Source organism: Solanum verrucosum, unplaced genomic scaffold (assembly GCF_900185275.1).
Source record: "Solanum verrucosum unplaced genomic scaffold, falcon-dt-bn FXZP01000154.1, whole genome shotgun sequence".
In the NCBI taxonomy this organism is placed as follows: domain Eukaryota; kingdom Viridiplantae; phylum Streptophyta; class Magnoliopsida; order Solanales; family Solanaceae; genus Solanum; species Solanum verrucosum.
This window is the reverse complement of record NW_026020217.1, coordinates 1,105,917-1,122,797: the sequence shown is the minus strand read 5'-3', so window position 1 is coordinate 1,122,797 and position 16,881 is coordinate 1,105,917. Positions and strand designations below refer to the sequence as shown.

The window sequence follows — 16,881 nt, the reverse complement described above, 5'->3', positions numbered from 1 at the left end:
CCACTCTTAATGGAAAAATTCACACACAAATGGACGTTACTCCAACGACCTCTTATTAATTTCCGTCAAAATCAACTACCCCCTCTTCTTGACTACATGCATGGCGTCTCTTAAAAGTCATTTTTTTTCCATATAAATAGCATTAAAAAAAATATTTTTTTTTTCTGTCTCAATTTATGTGCTACAATTTGACGTGACATAAGTTTAAGAAAAAAAGAAAAGACTCTTGAAATTTACGATTTAAAATACACTTCTCGACCATTTGTATGACTATCTATAAGATATTTCATTAATGTAAAAGAAGAATTTTGAAATTAAATTGTTTCCAACTATAGAAAGCTAACATTCTTTTTAGAACAGACTAAAAAGAAAAATATGTCACATAAATTGAGATAGATAAAGTAATTAGCGTCTTTTCATGTTTGGTAAGCTATCTTTTTAAGCTAACAAGTCAGGTTATCTTTCACTCCTGAAATGAGCCTTTTGGCGACTCTTGAACAATAATAGGTAGATCAAAAATTTATATAGTCGTTACGTGCTTGTTTTGTGCACTGACATAGCAGAATTCGAATTTCTTAGCTCAGATGAGTCACTCTAGACTTTATAAACATATACTATATGGTTAGTAAATATATTTTTTCGGATATATTAGCAAATCGAATAGTATTTTGATGAAATTTTTGAGTATTGAATATCTGAATAATAATGTTGAGTGCTACTTGGAGCAAATAATAATATGGAATTAGAAATTAGAATATTAGTCTTAAAGAAAATAATTTTCGTGCAAGTGAGATTAGTCATTTGTTTCCTATTGGTGGAAAATATTTTCCTTACATAACATTTACATAATCAAATCTCAGAAAATGACTTTTCATGAAAAATTATTAATTCCTAAAAAAACTACTACTATTATCATAATTATTCATACCAAAACCAAACACACCATTAGCTGGAAAATTAAGATTCTCTCTTCTATTTTTTTGGTTTTAATTTTCACCGCATTGAAGTTCCGATTAAAAATTCAGATCACGCATTTGAAACATTCTTAAAAGGTTCAAATGCCACGCATGTGCATGATATATGGACTATTATGAAAATCGAAGTCCTAAAACTAGGTCGTTGAAAACTTAGTAAATAAATTTCTCCCTTTTATACCTTTCACATGACAAAAAAATTAATATTTTTAAAATATATTTGTTATAATTTCTAACCTAATGTAGTGCTTGATATATGATACGAGGTTGATAAATTCTACATTTTGTCAAAAAAGAAGAAGAAAAACTAGGTCTTTATTGTTTGTGTTTATCTTTATGTTGTTTATGTTTATCTCTTGACTCTTGTCTTTTAAGATTAGGTTATTATTTGGATATATATATATATATATACTTTAAGAGACTAGTAGTTTGATTTATACACTTTGACTAAAAAAAAAAGTTTGATTTATACACAATTACACATCTTTTAAGTAATGTACAAAGAAAATCGATAAATCGCAGCAAATTGATAATCCAAGTTAAGTCAGAAAAGAAAAATCGACTTTTGACTCAATCATAATTACACATCTTTTGATTTGGTTTGATTTTTATTTTTTTTTAAAAGTCAATCAAGCCTAATCAATTTATAATTTTTTTTATGTAATTCATGAATTTTGTTAAACCTTTTTATAGTTATTTTATCTTCTGAGTAACGTATTATTTCAAATTTGGACTTAGAATTTTGAATGATCGAATAAGTTTTATAGCTCATAGGTTCATATTATTAACCTAAATAAATATTAATGCTAGCAAAAAGAAATAACTTATAGTTGTATTATTTTCTTAATTAAGAAATACTTTAGATAGTTATGTTAATTACTAGGATTAAAGAAATATTACTATATAATATAATTTAATAAAATATAATGTAATATATAATGAACAATATGTAACAATCATTCAAAGAGAGACTAAAGAATCATTAAGATACGTAGATTAGGTAGAATTTGTTTGGATTAGTAATTAAATAAATCAGTGGGCGTTTAATATTAATCAGAGTGGGTTAACAGATGCTGATTTAGTAAAACAAAAATATTGTTATATTTAATCAACATGACTTTTTCTTAATCATATTATTACGTAGGTTCTTTGCACATATTAGTGTACTTTTATTGTAAGTCACGAGATTTTCTTACCTTATTTGAAGTTTATTTTTTCCTAAAAGAAAAGACAAAACATTACCGTAAATGTTTTTATTTTTCGTGAAAGGAAAATATAATTTTCTTCCATATTTGGTTTATTCTTTTCAATATAGAAATTTTTTGGAGATCTATAAATTGAAGATCCCAATTCTCATAATAGCATAACACAAGAGCATCCACAATGTAGTCGTTTAGAGAATATAGTTTATGGGGAGATTTTCTCCTAACATATTTTAATGTTTTTATTAGTAATATGTAGGCCAGTTGGCCAAATTCATAAAATAATATTTTAATTTTAGTATAAGTTTTTGTTATCTGATTTATCAACCATATGATATGCAATTGTATGCTTCCGCATGACCCCTAATCACCTTCCTAACCCAACAACTAAACATGAAAAATTCATATATTTAGTATTATTTTTGGAATGATCAATTAGAAAAGGTAAAAAGTTTGATATCTGAATTATTTTTTAAGTTATTTTTTTAAAATTTCAAATTCTTTAAACGATGTCCGATATATGCATTTAGGCTACAGATTTGTGTCAAAAAGTCTCATATTAAAAAATAAAACGCTCTTTAATAGAGGCGATTGACTCTATACACAAGACTCGAACCTGAAACCTAAATCTTCGAAGTTCTATTTGATTTATTATTATATACATATTTTTTGAAATATATATACATGTGTAATTATATACTACCTCCGTTCACTTATAATTGTCATAGTTTCCTTTTTTAGAGTCAAACTATAATAACTTTGACTAACATTTGGCGATGTATTTTTTCATCATATTGATATGCAAAAAATTGGAATTTATAATACTTTTCGTATAATTTTTTAATATCTAAATTTTTTGTTTAAATATCAAATTAATGTAATTTAATTTAAATTTGAAAATTAGTCAGATTGATTTTTAAAAAGCGCAACATGACTAAAAGTGGAGGGAGTATAATTTTAGTTTTAAAAAGAGAATTTGATTCATGAAGATTTTAATCAATAAATCAATTGAGGGGTCGGTGTAAATTACAATAACAATTTGCACATATAAAATTAAATTTTAATTAGCAATTTGCACTCATCTTATTCGTTCTCATGGATCCAACTATTAATTAAAAAAAAAGTAAAAGTTGTTTCATATTTTTATTTACTTAGGTGGGCAAGTAAACCTAAATGGTTAATTTTAATCCGTTATACTATAAAGTCTAACTTTTTCCTAATTGAAAAAAGATAAAAAATTATAACATATGACGACTTGAAGTGTGATGGTCAATGAGTTAGTAGATCCTACACTATATTTCAACTAATTGTAGTATTACAAGTAAGCTATTTGTATAATTAATCTTTAATTTCAACTAAATCACACTTCTAATTTTTTTAATTACATCTAATAGAAACCATGATGCTTGAGTGATACAATAACATATGCAGTGGAATCTGAGATGGTGTGTATGCAAATTTTATATTTTGTGCGTATAGAAATATTATTTTCAATAGACTTTCGATTTAATTAAAATAAATTAAAAGAGGTAACGAAATACAATAATAAATAAGTTAAAGATAAAAATACCGGAGATAATGTTTGAGTGACGTGACTAAGGAAACAAAAAAAACATATATATATTTTTCACTTAAAAAAATAATTATTGAGCTCATAATGTAAAGTAGTTGTAGAACGTGAAGTATGCAAATCATTTTCTCATTTTTTGACTTTCATCCCAAGGTTAAAAAGTTGGTGTCAACAAGAATATTTTTTTACTGAAGTTATGGCCTTGACAAGGGAAACAAAGTGAACAATATGCACATAAAAGGATAATAAAAGAGCCAAATACATTCACAAAAACTAGACTGATTTCACATTCAACAGAAATCAGGATAATCAGTTAATGAGTTTCTACTGCAATGTGGACTGCATAATAAACACAACTAACAGCAAATCAGCATTACAAGAAGAGAGTTAATACTACTATCGCCGATTAGAACTCCTTGTCAAATCATTGGAGGGTGCAAGTGAATGATGGTTCATACAAAATGTCGATCCAGGGGCTAAAGGAACATCTTGCCCCTGCAATCGTAGTACAGGCAATGTGCTTGTAGCTTCACCAGAACTATCGATTCCATTCAAGTTCAGCACCTGATCTTGGATTAGCATTGTTTGAGCGACTGGCATCTTCAGGCTTGAAGGAATTTACGGCAGTGTGCCAACCTAAAAGGTATGGCATAACAAACTGCATAAATTCAGCAGAAAACATGTTAGAAGAGGTAACACTGAGTAGAAACCAAGAAGAGAATAAGCATCAACCAGAAAGAACCACTGTGAAATGACAACACCAACAACAATCTCAAAGAACTGTTGTTAGCAAAGATTTATATGGCCTGGTTCATATTGGACGCCTTGTAGATAGCTTCGTTCTAATATGGTTTAACTTGTAGTATAACATGAGCCACTTTTTTTAAAAAAAGGTTTAGCTTCCACTGCATATTTTTGTTTCAAAATGCAAGAAAGTAACAGGAGAAACCTCGTCGACTCAAATTCAAGTTTTTCACAACAAAGCACAAGGTGCACCGCGATGGATTCTAGCCACTGGCAAGGTCCAGGGGTGACTAAAAAAAGCAAGCAATTTCCTAAAATAGGAAGATTCTAAGTGACTCAACTAGGAAAGCCAAGTTTAAGCTTTCACAAGTTGCCTCTGATCTCATTTCTTTATCCTTTCTCATCCATGTCAACATCAAACTATGGGGCTATCAATACTTATGGTCTAAACTTAACGTCTACTCCTGATTAGGGAATTTGAGCGAATATTAAGGGAACTGAACCTATACACTGCATAAACAGCTAGTTATATGTGCGCACGAACTTTGGCAAAATTCACTCTTTAGCATTAATGGTATACATAACACGGGTGAGAAAACAAACGAAGACTATACATCAAGAAAGAAAACAAGAAACCAGCTTCAGCTTACATTGAATGCTGAGACAAGAACTGCAAACTCTGCCTTTGTAACCGGAATGTAAATATTCTCGTCCAAATTAATAAGCTTGTTCTGAACACCTGCATTCATTTAGGATGGAAGGCAAACAAGTCATGTTCTACAGTTCAAAAATAAATGTCCAATTTTCACTGTAATAGAGTGAAGGAAAAAGGCAATTACTGAGATTAAAGAAGTGGCCAGAGCCATCTGGAAGTGGCTCAACCTTCAACACTTTCCTGACTCTACCTTCATCACTGTAAAGCACACATAAAATGCCTTCTTAGAACTTAAACTGATGATAATACATATTAATTCCCCACTGATAGGATCCTATCAATTAAATATATTGATCTCAAAGAAGGTAATAAAATAGTGTATGTTTAGCCTACAAATACATTAAGATCAACAAATCTAACCAGGACGGTCTATAGATGGTAACTGGAGCTAATTGCCGAACAGTGGGTACTAGGTTTTATGACCACGCAAAATGATGTAGGTTTACCTTCTTCCTTTGTTTGGATCATGGAAAAACTCACATGAATCTTTTGCCCCAAGGCTGATAATAGATCCAATTTCAGTCACTGACAGTGAGAAGACCTGAAAACACGCAAATACTGAGAAAGGCACTTCAAAATCAACATAAGGAGAGCAGAAATCATGGCCTGATTACGTGGCACACACACTGTGTTAGCTAAAAGTGTCAAGTGCACACCTACCACAAAACTACTACATATCTACTATCTAATTTATTTTAACAAAGCTTATTCTCACCGCAATTCATTGATAAGAGAAGCACATAGAAAATGTATTCAGCAGTGGGTCAAAGAGAGAAATTAAGGTAATGATTACCTGTTTTCTACTCCAATCATATTGACGAACACCAGCAGCTGGTGCAAATTGAAGCATCACCATACCCTCTCTTGACAGCTTGAAGGCCCCTGACTGCTCCATAATTTAGAACCGCCAAAGCAGCATTAAATTACAATTTCCTCAATGACTAATACAGATTAAACAGAAGAGCAACAACCAACACACATGAGGAAGCATACATCTAAAGGTGAGAACTCTGGCGACCGAGGCTCCACAGTGAGAGCTGCCTTCCCTTTGTATATTGAGTATCCAACAAAAACCTTAGGCGTAGATGCCCCTAAAAACCAAGGACATTTTTAGTTCTACCACAACATGAAATGAAAATAACAAAATTGACCAGACAAAGCAATTATTTAGATCAAATATACCAAGACTGTTCTTATTTGTGTTCTAAGAACAATATACTAGAAACTAGAAAGACAAAAACACAAGGTAGCAGGGAGACAAAAAAATTTCAATTTTTATTTGTTGATGATGACTAGTATTGAGAAACTAAAAAGTACTCCTTTTCCTTTTCCATTACAAACACTTCATCAAAACACATCCACAAGACCTTACAGGCAGAGCATATCAAGTTCAAGCTATTCACATTTCACAGTGGGTTCAACCACAGCTACTGTTCTCCATTTGGATTATGTATACATATGACCGATAAAATTATACATATAAATAGATTACAGTCAGTCAGCACCCATTACAAACCACAGTAAATCAAACAAAAATTCACTATTTTGAGTTGAACATATGAAGCAATTAGGGAAAAATTAGCAACACTACTTCACATTGCAGGAAAAGCCATTTAAACCTCTAGCACCCAAAACCAATCCACAGTAATAGCTACAATTTTTTGCTTAATAAATAGGAAGATAAAATGGGAAATACTAAGAATATGCAAAACTTAATAGAGTTTACCCTGTGGCTGTTGTTGTTGTTGCTGTTGGGGTTCAAAATAATCAGAATGGCGACATGTTAAAGAAAGATTTCTAGGCAAAGCTGCTTTGTGGGTCAAACCAGAAAAGCTTTTCGTTGTGTTGGAACTTAAAGGAGCAAAAATGGTATTAATGGAAGAGGAAAAAGAGAGATAAGAGGTTTTAGTAGGGTTTTGGAGGTTAAGGCTAAAACCTGAAGTAGGTGAAGGAGAAAGAGAGAAATTGGACATGGCTTCAAGAGATTTTTGGCAAAAGGGGTAACAAAGATTCAATCTTTTTACAAGAATTTTGCTGAACCAAGAATGGAATTTGGAAAGGCCTCTTCTTGGAGCAAGCTCTCAAGAGTTTTCTATTACCCCTAGTGTTTAAACAGATACTTTGAGGGGAAGTGTGTTAATAGAAATGAAACTAAATTAAACTTCCAATTGGATTTACTTACAGGGAAAAAGGATAAATATACCTTGAACTATCGTATATGATATGCAGATATTTTTCGTCATACTTATGGGACATTGATGTTCCTGCTGTCTAAAACATAGAGCATATATACCATTTATACTAACGGATATACACGTGGCATAATCTTATTTATCGACCCGACATTTATTAAATATCAGTTCGATGGATAAAATTGTGTCATGTGTCCCTATTTAGTTTTTCGTTAGAGTGAAGGGCATATATGCTCTAGTTTTTGAACGGCAGAGGCACAAATGTCCTCAAAATATGACGGAGGGTATCTACATACCATTTACAATAGTTCAGGGGTATATTTGTCATTTTCCCTTTACTTATATAACAGATAATTTAGATGTGTTTGTTGGAAAGGAATTTTTCATGAAAAATGGATTGTTCAAAAATACGTAGTGAAGTTTATCTAAATCATGTGATCAACATTGATAAATGGACGAATTGGTTAAATATAAATGAGTTGAATAGATGTCAACATAAAATAGGTAATAATTACATTCACATATATAGATAAAAATAAATAGAGTAAAATACGGATTGATACATATCTATCATATTTTTATGAGTAAATGATACTATATTTTAAAATTTAATGTTACATGTAGAACTCGAGTAATTTAATAATTGACTTGCAAAAAATATTTCACATTATTATTTATTTGCATTACTTATGAAGTCAAAATACAATCCACCACCACCCGATCAAAAAATCCATCATGAAATCGAAAGTCGGGTCTCAGACTCACTTCCATCAAAACATTTAACAAATTTCTATTGCTAAATTTAACAATTTCAACAAACCATTTCATTAAAGACTACAATATAACATTAACAATAGATATATTCGAAGTTTCAAACTTCACCTCAAATTAAAATTGCACAAAAAATAATTATAAATCACAAAAATTGCACCACTAAACGTGAGTTCATGTTAAGTCCTGTTTATTAAATATTTGAGATCACTAAATCAACCATCAGAGTTTATTAAATATTTGATCGAGACCAAAAAAGGTCACTTAAGCAAATTTAGAGGATCAGAAGTACACAAAAATATACTTAATAGACTACTTTGAACCAATCTCAAATATAAAGGGACCATTTTTGTAATTTTCCCACATTATCCACACACAAAAAATAAAAAAAATGAGACCAAAAGCATAGGATAAAACAATAAAATCTTGCTGTCTTCTCTTCATCCACATAACTCCTTAAAAAACATCAAAAAAAAAATCTCCATTTTAAGTTACTCCTTTGCTCTTTCAATTTCAAGAAAATCCTATGTACAATGTCAACAACAATATGGTCATCAATGTTGCCTCAATGGAGATATTGTAACAAGAATTTGCATTATTGGATATTACCACCTTCAAAAACTAAGCTTAGCTTCTTTTATTTACCCATTTTACCTTCTTTCACTAATAATGATGATTCTGTATCACCCATCAAACAAAATCAGGTATTGAGATTTTTTCCCTTTTTTTTCTTCTTTTTTTAAATTAAAGTCACAAAATTATTTTTTGTCACACTAAAAAGGATGACATTATAGCTACAAAATTGTAACTTTACTTAGTGTTAGTATAAATCACTAATGTATAGTGAGTAAACTTTAGTAACTTTACTTAATTGTGACTAATGTTCATTGAATAGTGAGTTAAGTTCAACAAAATTTAGTTGTGGCTTTAGTGTTAGTCGGAAATAACTTTTCTACCTCAGATAAGGTTAGCGTACATTCTATCCTTTCCAGATACCACCGGTGGAATTACAGCGGGTATATATATATATATATATATATATATATATATATTGTTGTTGTTGTTAGGGGCTTATTTGATAGCTAGTAAAGAGGTAACTTATTTATGTATTAATCTTTACATAAGTTATACAATGTTTGGTAGATAGTTATTCATGTATAAAATTATTATGTTTTGTAATTTAGAAACTTGTATAACTAATGTTAGTATATCTTGCATTACTAATAGTTGCATAATTCTAACCAGTTACCAGACACGACCCCCTTAGTGTTAGTAGTAAAGTTTAACTGTTATATTGAATAAAATTAAATTATTTTAATGGCATTTGTGACTTTAACATTATAGTATATAGTTAAATGACCTAAGTGATATTAACCTGTTATTTCTTGGAACACATTATCATAAGAGGGCTTACATTTAACTTCTTGTATTGATAGGCTATGTATGACCCTTCAGAGGAGCTTTTTGGACTTGCTGCTGATTTACAGCCAAGGTTTTAGCTTTGTTCTTTTGTTTCTGTTTAATTGCTTGTATTAAATCATGGGCTATATCATGTTGTTGCAGTAGAGTTTCTATTTGTGTTCTCTGTTAAGTTTTTAGAGTTTGTTAATGACCTTATGTTTTCTTTCTTATTGTTGTAATTAGGGGTGTACAAAACCGAACCAAACCGCAAATCGAGTTAAACCGAAAAAAAACCCGACTAGTGGTTTGGTTTGACTTGGTTTGGTATTGGAAAAAAAAACCCGACTATATTTGGGTTGGTTTGGTTTTAACTAAAAAAAAACAACCCAAGACCAAACCAACCCGATATTATATATGTAATTTTAAAATTTTATTTTATACATAAAAATATTTACTTTGATATAATTTTAAAATATTTCTTATACTATTTCATAGTTTTTATCTTTTAATATATTATTTCAAGTTTAAAACTTAGAATTCGGAATGGTCCAATAAAGATTATAGTTCATAGATGTTGATAATTATAATAAAACTTAAAAATCAAATTAATACTAATGCAAAAAGAAAATCAATTCAACACTAAGAATGACAATAATATTGAATATTTGTTCTTTAGTTTTACATTGGTTTAGACAATTAAAATACATAATCTAATTTTAATTTTCCTTAAATATTTAGTACTTTGCAATATTTATTTGATATGATGATTTCATTATTATTTTTTATTGAATATTTTAGTGTCATCAGTACTCGTCTCATATTTTGTGTTATTTTCTTAAGAAACACCTTAGATAATTGTATTTTGGTTGGACTAAAGAAATATTTGGAGCACAAGTTAATTATATGTTTGTATGCAACGTTTACAAAAAAATCCAAAAATCTGAAAAAATCCAAGGTTTATTAGTTTGGTTTGATTTATAAATTTATAAATTCGACACAGTGGTTTGGTTTGGTATTTGAAAAACCCGAACCAACTCGAGGTTGAAAAACCCGAAAAAATCCGAATTTTATTAGTTTGGTTTGGTTTATAAATTAAAAAATTTTACACAAATGGTTTGGTTTGATATTTGAAAAACCCAAACCAACCCGGTTATGTACACCCCTAGTTGTAATATAGTTTCCTTAAATCTATACTGGTAGTCATAGTATTTCTCCTATAGTTTCTTGTCCTTTGATTTTTGTTACTGTCTATTGTCTCTTGTACTTTGATTATCACACTATTTTGTTGTAGTTACTGTTCCTTTTTTATCCTGAATGCTTTGCCATGATTTCTTCACTTCCGTTATTTCTTTTTTGATTTTCTTTGATATGCCTTTTCTTGAGCCGAGGGTCTATTGAAAACAACCTCTCTACCTCCCAAGGTAGATTTGTGTACATGCTACCCTCCCCAAACGCCACTTGTGGGATTACACTAGGCATGTTATTGTTGTATTTTCCTTAAATCTATATTGTTATATTTTTGTAATTTTTCCTAACTAATGGTAATTCGTGTGCTGAATTATGATCACCTTCCTTTTTTTTTGAATGCGGAAATTTAATTTAGAGTGTTGAAGTTTGCTCCTTGAAACAACAATACTTTTTGTTCTTCTCTTGCTAATAAGACAGGGAAAACTACATAGACTGGATATTTTGATAATTGAAGAACAAACTATATACCCCATCCTCATGATAAGAAGCCCCCTTTCGTGTATTTACTCGTAATTATCTCCTGAGCAAGTTAACTATCCATCTTTGATCTGTATTTTTATCATTTTCCAGGAAGGCCATATCTAGTGCATCGAGTCCGAGATCATGGTTTGGCCCAAATGGCCAGTATATAAGAGAATTGCCTTGTCCAAGCTGCAGAGGAAGAGGCTACACTCCATGTACTGAGTGTGGAATAGAGAGATCCAACTTAGATTGTTCGTTGTGTAACGGAAAGGTAACTTCTTTTGTAGATCATGTTTATTGAGCTCTAAATTACCTGTATATACACTTGATATGTAAGTTGGAGTATCGTATAAGATTTATGTCCTTAGTATAAGTTTTCATGTACGGCAGGGTATGATAACTTGTCATCAGTGTGGTGGTGATTGTGTCATTTGGGAAGAATCTATCGATGAACGGCCTTGGGAGAAAGCTCGATCAAGGTAATTTTTCCCGCCTCAAGTTTCAGTTAGATTCCAGTTTGCCAAAACCATGTGTTCTCGTTGTAATATTATTACATCCGGCATGTACTTTTGCTCAATAATCAAGTTTTCGTCATTGTGCTACTCTCAATATATACCAACATGTTCACATCGCCACATTTGGCTTAAGTATGGCATTTGGTTTTATGTAGTCGAAGGAGTTAAAGTAACCTTTGTTTTATATTCTGCACTATACATCTTGTGTTATAATCGTCCTTTCTTTCTATTTATAGTATAGAAGCAATGGTTCTCTGCAAATTTAGTTAATTTTGCTATATAAAAAATCTACATGATCCTTTTCAGTTCCCCTTTAAAAGTAAAGGAAGACGATGAAGTGGACGACTTAGACATAAAGCTTGACGCGAAGAGAAAAACCAAGCGTGTCTACCAATCTCCCAACACAGAAGTCAATTTGAAGATCAGCAGATCACTAAAAGTTAGTATTCATTTTTCTGTTAGCACCCTCTTCGATCAAAGTTTAGTCATTTGGTTTTCTTGTTTTGATGTTTCTATTTTACCACGATTGCTTGGACAATGTCGTGAACCTTTCATTTGGATGATCTTTGGTTCCTTATGCGAAATGTTAAAACTTTTTGACGGATTTTCCATTTCTTGAATATAATCTTTTTTGTTTAGTTGGATGATTGCAGAGCCTAAATGCCAAGACTGGATTATTTAGTAAAAGGATGAAGATTATCCATGGCGATCCGATGCTTCATGCACAAAGAGTAGCTGCTATTAAGGTTTGACTTGCCAATTTCATATCTGAATGATGAACCTCTAGCTATGTGTAACTATAGCTTGATATGCATCGCTCTAATCCATAAGCTCATAGTACATTCACCTTCTTGCCATGATACTTGTTATGCAGAAAGCAAAGGGGACACCTGCCGCTAGGAAACGTGCCTCAGAATCCATGAAAAGTTACTTCCGCAATCCAGATAACCGCCGCAAGAGAAGCATATCCATGAAAGGTCTATACAGTTTTTGCTCATGTCACGCTTAAATCAATGGTGTTTTTACTCTGTTCTTTGGATATATATCATAGCTTTAACGAAAATGTCAAGTGCCACTCCTTGAATGCTTCTCTAAGGGTCTTGAACTGTTACACTAAAGAAAATGATTGGTGTAAACCATTTTATAATGACTCCATACAATTGGGCTACCTGACTAGCATCATTAGCACAAATGTACAACACAACAAACTATACGTGCAAGCTAGATTACGTTCTTCGTGAGCTACATCATGGTCTCTACGCTTGTCTGTATACAGCACGTAAAACGAGAAGGTATAGAGAAAAAGAAAGAAAAAAACAATGGAAAGATTTTACTCTTGTTTCCCTTCATTTACTAGTCACAATAAGTTGAGTTCACCATTTGGCTTGCTGCACATAATTCTTGATATTCTGGAGCAACATCTTACTGTCATTTTCTAATTGCAGGGGTGAAATTTTACTGTAGACATTGTGGACAGGAAGGGCATAGGAGTAACTACTGTCCAGAAATTCGAGACAATACGGATAGACATTATAGATGTGGATTATGTGGAACAAAGGGTCATAACAGAAGAACTTGCTTAAAGTTGAGCTTAATTGTACCAAAAAAGACAGTTAAGGTTAATCATCATTGCAGCAAGTGTCAAAGAAGTGGACATAATAGAAGAACATGCCACCAAAAGAATGAATTCGACACTAAAGTTGTTGCAACAATCAAGACTCGAGTAAAGAGAACTTATAGCTGCAGCGTGTGTTTAGGAAAAGGACACAATACCAGGACATGTCTTCATAAAAACAACTCCAAAAGCAGATAGTTCTTTGTAAGGAAATCCCTGATGTTTCGACTTTGTTCACATATCTCGTTTAATCCAATTTTCTGGTTTTCTTCATCTGTGCTTGTACATGTGATCGATCTCCCATTCAATTCTGATATTTCTTCGTTTTAACTGTTTGTTCGATTGAAAACTTTGGATCAATTTGCTTTAAGGTTATGGAAAAATCTATCTTGAATATAAAACTGTTACAAATATCATGAGTATTTGTTGCATGAAAACATGTACTCCCTCCGTTTCAATCTGTGTGCCTATGGTTAAGACCACTAGATTAATGAGCATTTTGTTACATTCTAAGTATCTTTAGATGATTCAAAAGTCTTCTTTACTTTCATGAACTCGGTGCTAAGTCAAAGATAAACAAATTGAAATGGAGGGGGTACTAAGTAATAGAAAAGGTTGTATTACAATTAATTTCACTCTTGGGGAGACATGTAGCCTATATTGAAATTTAAAGAGGGAAATTTACATTTATTAGAAATCATAAATCAAAACTTCTGTTACAAAAAAATAAACTTGAACTCTTGAGAACCCACTTTTTTCCTTTTCTTCCCCCTCCTCACTGTTTCCTCTATAGAGTAAACCAGCCAGGAAGAAGAAATAAAGCAAAAGTCGAAAAAACCAGAGAAAACAGATAGATGTCTTAGCCATTTTCTTCTTCTCTTACTGTAAAAAAACCCCCAAAAAAAATGTTCGGCTCCATGTCAACCCCAAAAATGAAATGTACAATATGTTTTATGTATTATAATTGTTATTATCATGTACATATAAATTGCCTAGCATGCTTTTCCGATCTTGCACTGGATTACACCAGCCTTGCGAGTGAGTCTGCCTACAAATTTAGCAGGCTCAAACTGGATTGTGGTATGTTCTGTGAATGGAGTGCTCTTGATTTCTGGTCCAGACTCCCTAAAGAAGGCTCCGTTCTTGAACAAATCACCCTCGGATCTCCATTGCCAGTTTCTCCACAAAGCTTCTGGGGCGCCATTCCGGTTTGTCACCTTCATTTTAGCATACGTTATATTAGTAATTGACAATGCAATAAGGCGAGAATGTTGTTTTAAGTGTGTTTATGTTGGCCTTATGCTACAATCTAATATAACATATCAAGAACTGTGATTGAACAAGAAAGTTAGGTGATCTCGTCACATATATGTGGTATCTATGCTGATTGGAGGTAGCAGGTATTTGGTGAAATAGTCCAGGTGGGTGCAAGTTGACCCACGGACGCCACTTCTATGAAAGAAAATGTGATTGAACAAGAATGTTAAGTGATCTCGTCATATATGCTTAAGCCTTGGTAGACATATATATACTATCTGATATATGTGTTGATTGGAGGTAGCAGGTATTTGGTGAAATAGTCGAGGTGGGTGCAAGCTGACCCACGGACACTACTTTTATAAAAGAAAATGTGATTGGAATGTTAAGTAGATATACCTCTTTAGTGTTGGGATTGTCGGCAGCCTTGAAACGGTTACCCTGGCTAATGATGGTGGGGTTAGCTGTACCACCAATAGCATACATTTCCCATTTGGCGTAGTCGTTGTTGACAACATGGAAGAAACCCCACCTGCACCTTGGCATCCTCTGGATACATCCCTTTCCAAACCTATTGAATGCAACTGTAACTTGCATGATTTTATCTTGAGGGAAGGCATCGTTTGCTCCCAAAAGCATAACCTGAATAGTCATTTGTTGTTATTAGCTTAAACACATTGACAACTCCCTATTGAGGTCTGGCTTATGAACATAGCTGAAAATGTTGAGATGAGAAAAACTTACGTCGTTGTGATGGTTGAATTTGCAGTTAGAAATGGTGATAGCAGTGGAAGCCATGATAGCATCGACGAGTCCATCAGCACCCTTGGTTAAAGTACAATGATCTATCCAGATACGGTTAGCACCGAAAAGGGAAATAGCATCACCATCACTCACTGTCCTAAGACCAATATGTTTAACAGAATCTCTAATCATACCACCATCCTTAGAAAGGATGTGATGAACTCTAATGTTGTGGACAATAACATTGTGCACAAATTGTAAGGTAAGTCCAGCTCCATATGCAACATGAACAGAGACTCCTCTGCCATCAATTGTCTTATCATTGTTGATCATAAGTTCTTGTTTCAACTTGATAATCATCGACTTCTCGAAGATGATCCACAATGGCTCCTCTTGGATGACAGCGTGACGTAGGGTCCCAGGAACAGGTTCCTCCACGTTGTTATCCGATGGATCGGTTACAACATAGAATTTACCATCTTTACCACCAGTTGTACCATGACCAAATCCCCTAGCACAATCTGCTAGTGCCTTCCTGTTATTAGCCCAGTTTTTGTCACATCTCCAACATTTGTCAATTGGATTGTATGCCTTGCAACCATCAACACTTTTTTCATCTCCTTCCTTATCATCCTTTTCAACCTTCTCATTCTTGTCCTCTTTATCTTCTTCCTTCAAATGCCTCCTTGTGCCATTGAGAATTGTTCTGCAACATTTACACAATAACTCATGTTAAAATAGGATCTTTTGACAATCTATGCAGAGTGAACGCTCTATTCAACATACATCCCACAAGTGGGGTCTGGGAAGGGTAGAGTGAACGCTCTATTCAGCATACATCCCACAAGTGGGGTTTCGGAAGGGTAGAGTGAACACTCTATTCAACAATTCAAAATGTCCCTACATAATCGGAATGTATACTTTATGTATTATGATATTGACAATCCTCTCCTTATCAGGGATTTGATTAGACACAAGATTCATTTCTTTACAATATTCTAACCTCGTGTCTTGAAAAAGATACATATATACATGATTTGAAACGTCAGATCGATATTTTAAAAGCACTTACTCTCCAACTTCTTTGTTGAAAATTTGAGTGACTGCCTCAGGATTTTCATTATAAGCAGCAAGAGAAGATTGGAGGGCTTCTTCAGCTCTTTTTTCCAAATAAGGATCAAAATCAGCAATATTGGCATATAATTTTGGGATTATAGAAGCAAAACATAAAAGGGAAAACAGAAAAATAACTGAATTATTAAAACTAATAGAGGCCATTATTTTTGGTAGCAGAAATATTTTTAAATTTTTTTTTTCTTTTTTGGTTTTTGTTTGTCTTTTTTTCTGCTACCACCTGCAGCCTTGGGGGGGAAATCCCAAGATTTGGTAGTTTTTATTTTATTAACTGCAGGTGAATTCCCAGAGCTTGGGAATAAAATGATACTAAATAAACACATATATAACACTAATT

At 32.4% G+C, this 16,881-nt stretch overlaps 3 protein-coding genes across 3 annotated transcripts; 1 reads left to right on the top strand and 2 right to left on the bottom strand.

Moving 5' to 3' along the window:
• Window positions 1-3,968: 3,968 nt before the first annotated feature.
• On the bottom strand, window positions 3,969-7,229 carry LOC125830757 (single-stranded DNA-binding protein WHY1, chloroplastic). Its single transcript, XM_049509927.1, has 7 exons — window positions 6,932-7,229; window positions 6,199-6,296; window positions 5,999-6,091; window positions 5,652-5,746; window positions 5,330-5,403; window positions 5,141-5,229; window positions 3,969-4,404 (listed from the first exon to the last, which is right to left on the bottom strand). Exons 1-7 carry the CDS (start codon window positions 7,176-7,178, stop codon window positions 4,285-4,287), a joined length of 816 nt encoding a protein of 271 aa, XP_049365884.1. The 5' UTR covers window positions 7,179-7,229; the 3' UTR covers window positions 3,969-4,284.
• Window positions 7,230-8,599: 1,370 nt separating this feature from the next.
• Window positions 8,600-13,739, top strand: LOC125830750 (uncharacterized). The gene is made up of 8 exons (XM_049509919.1): window positions 8,600-8,872; window positions 9,605-9,660; window positions 11,388-11,550; window positions 11,670-11,758; window positions 12,101-12,233; window positions 12,448-12,540; window positions 12,669-12,771; window positions 13,240-13,739. The coding sequence occupies exons 1-8, from the start codon at window positions 8,702-8,704 to the stop codon at window positions 13,605-13,607; spliced, it is 1,176 nt and encodes a 391-aa protein (XP_049365876.1). The 5' UTR covers window positions 8,600-8,701; the 3' UTR covers window positions 13,608-13,739.
• Window positions 13,740-14,260: 521 nt separating this feature from the next.
• Window positions 14,261-16,795, bottom strand: LOC125830747 (pectate lyase-like). Its single transcript, XM_049509916.1, has 4 exons — window positions 16,483-16,795; window positions 15,411-16,116; window positions 15,066-15,308; window positions 14,261-14,626 (listed from the first exon to the last, which is right to left on the bottom strand). The coding sequence occupies exons 1-4, from the start codon at window positions 16,686-16,688 to the stop codon at window positions 14,402-14,404; spliced, it is 1,380 nt and encodes a 459-aa protein (XP_049365873.1). The 5' UTR covers window positions 16,689-16,795; the 3' UTR covers window positions 14,261-14,401.
• Window positions 16,796-16,881: the final 86 nt, after the last annotated feature.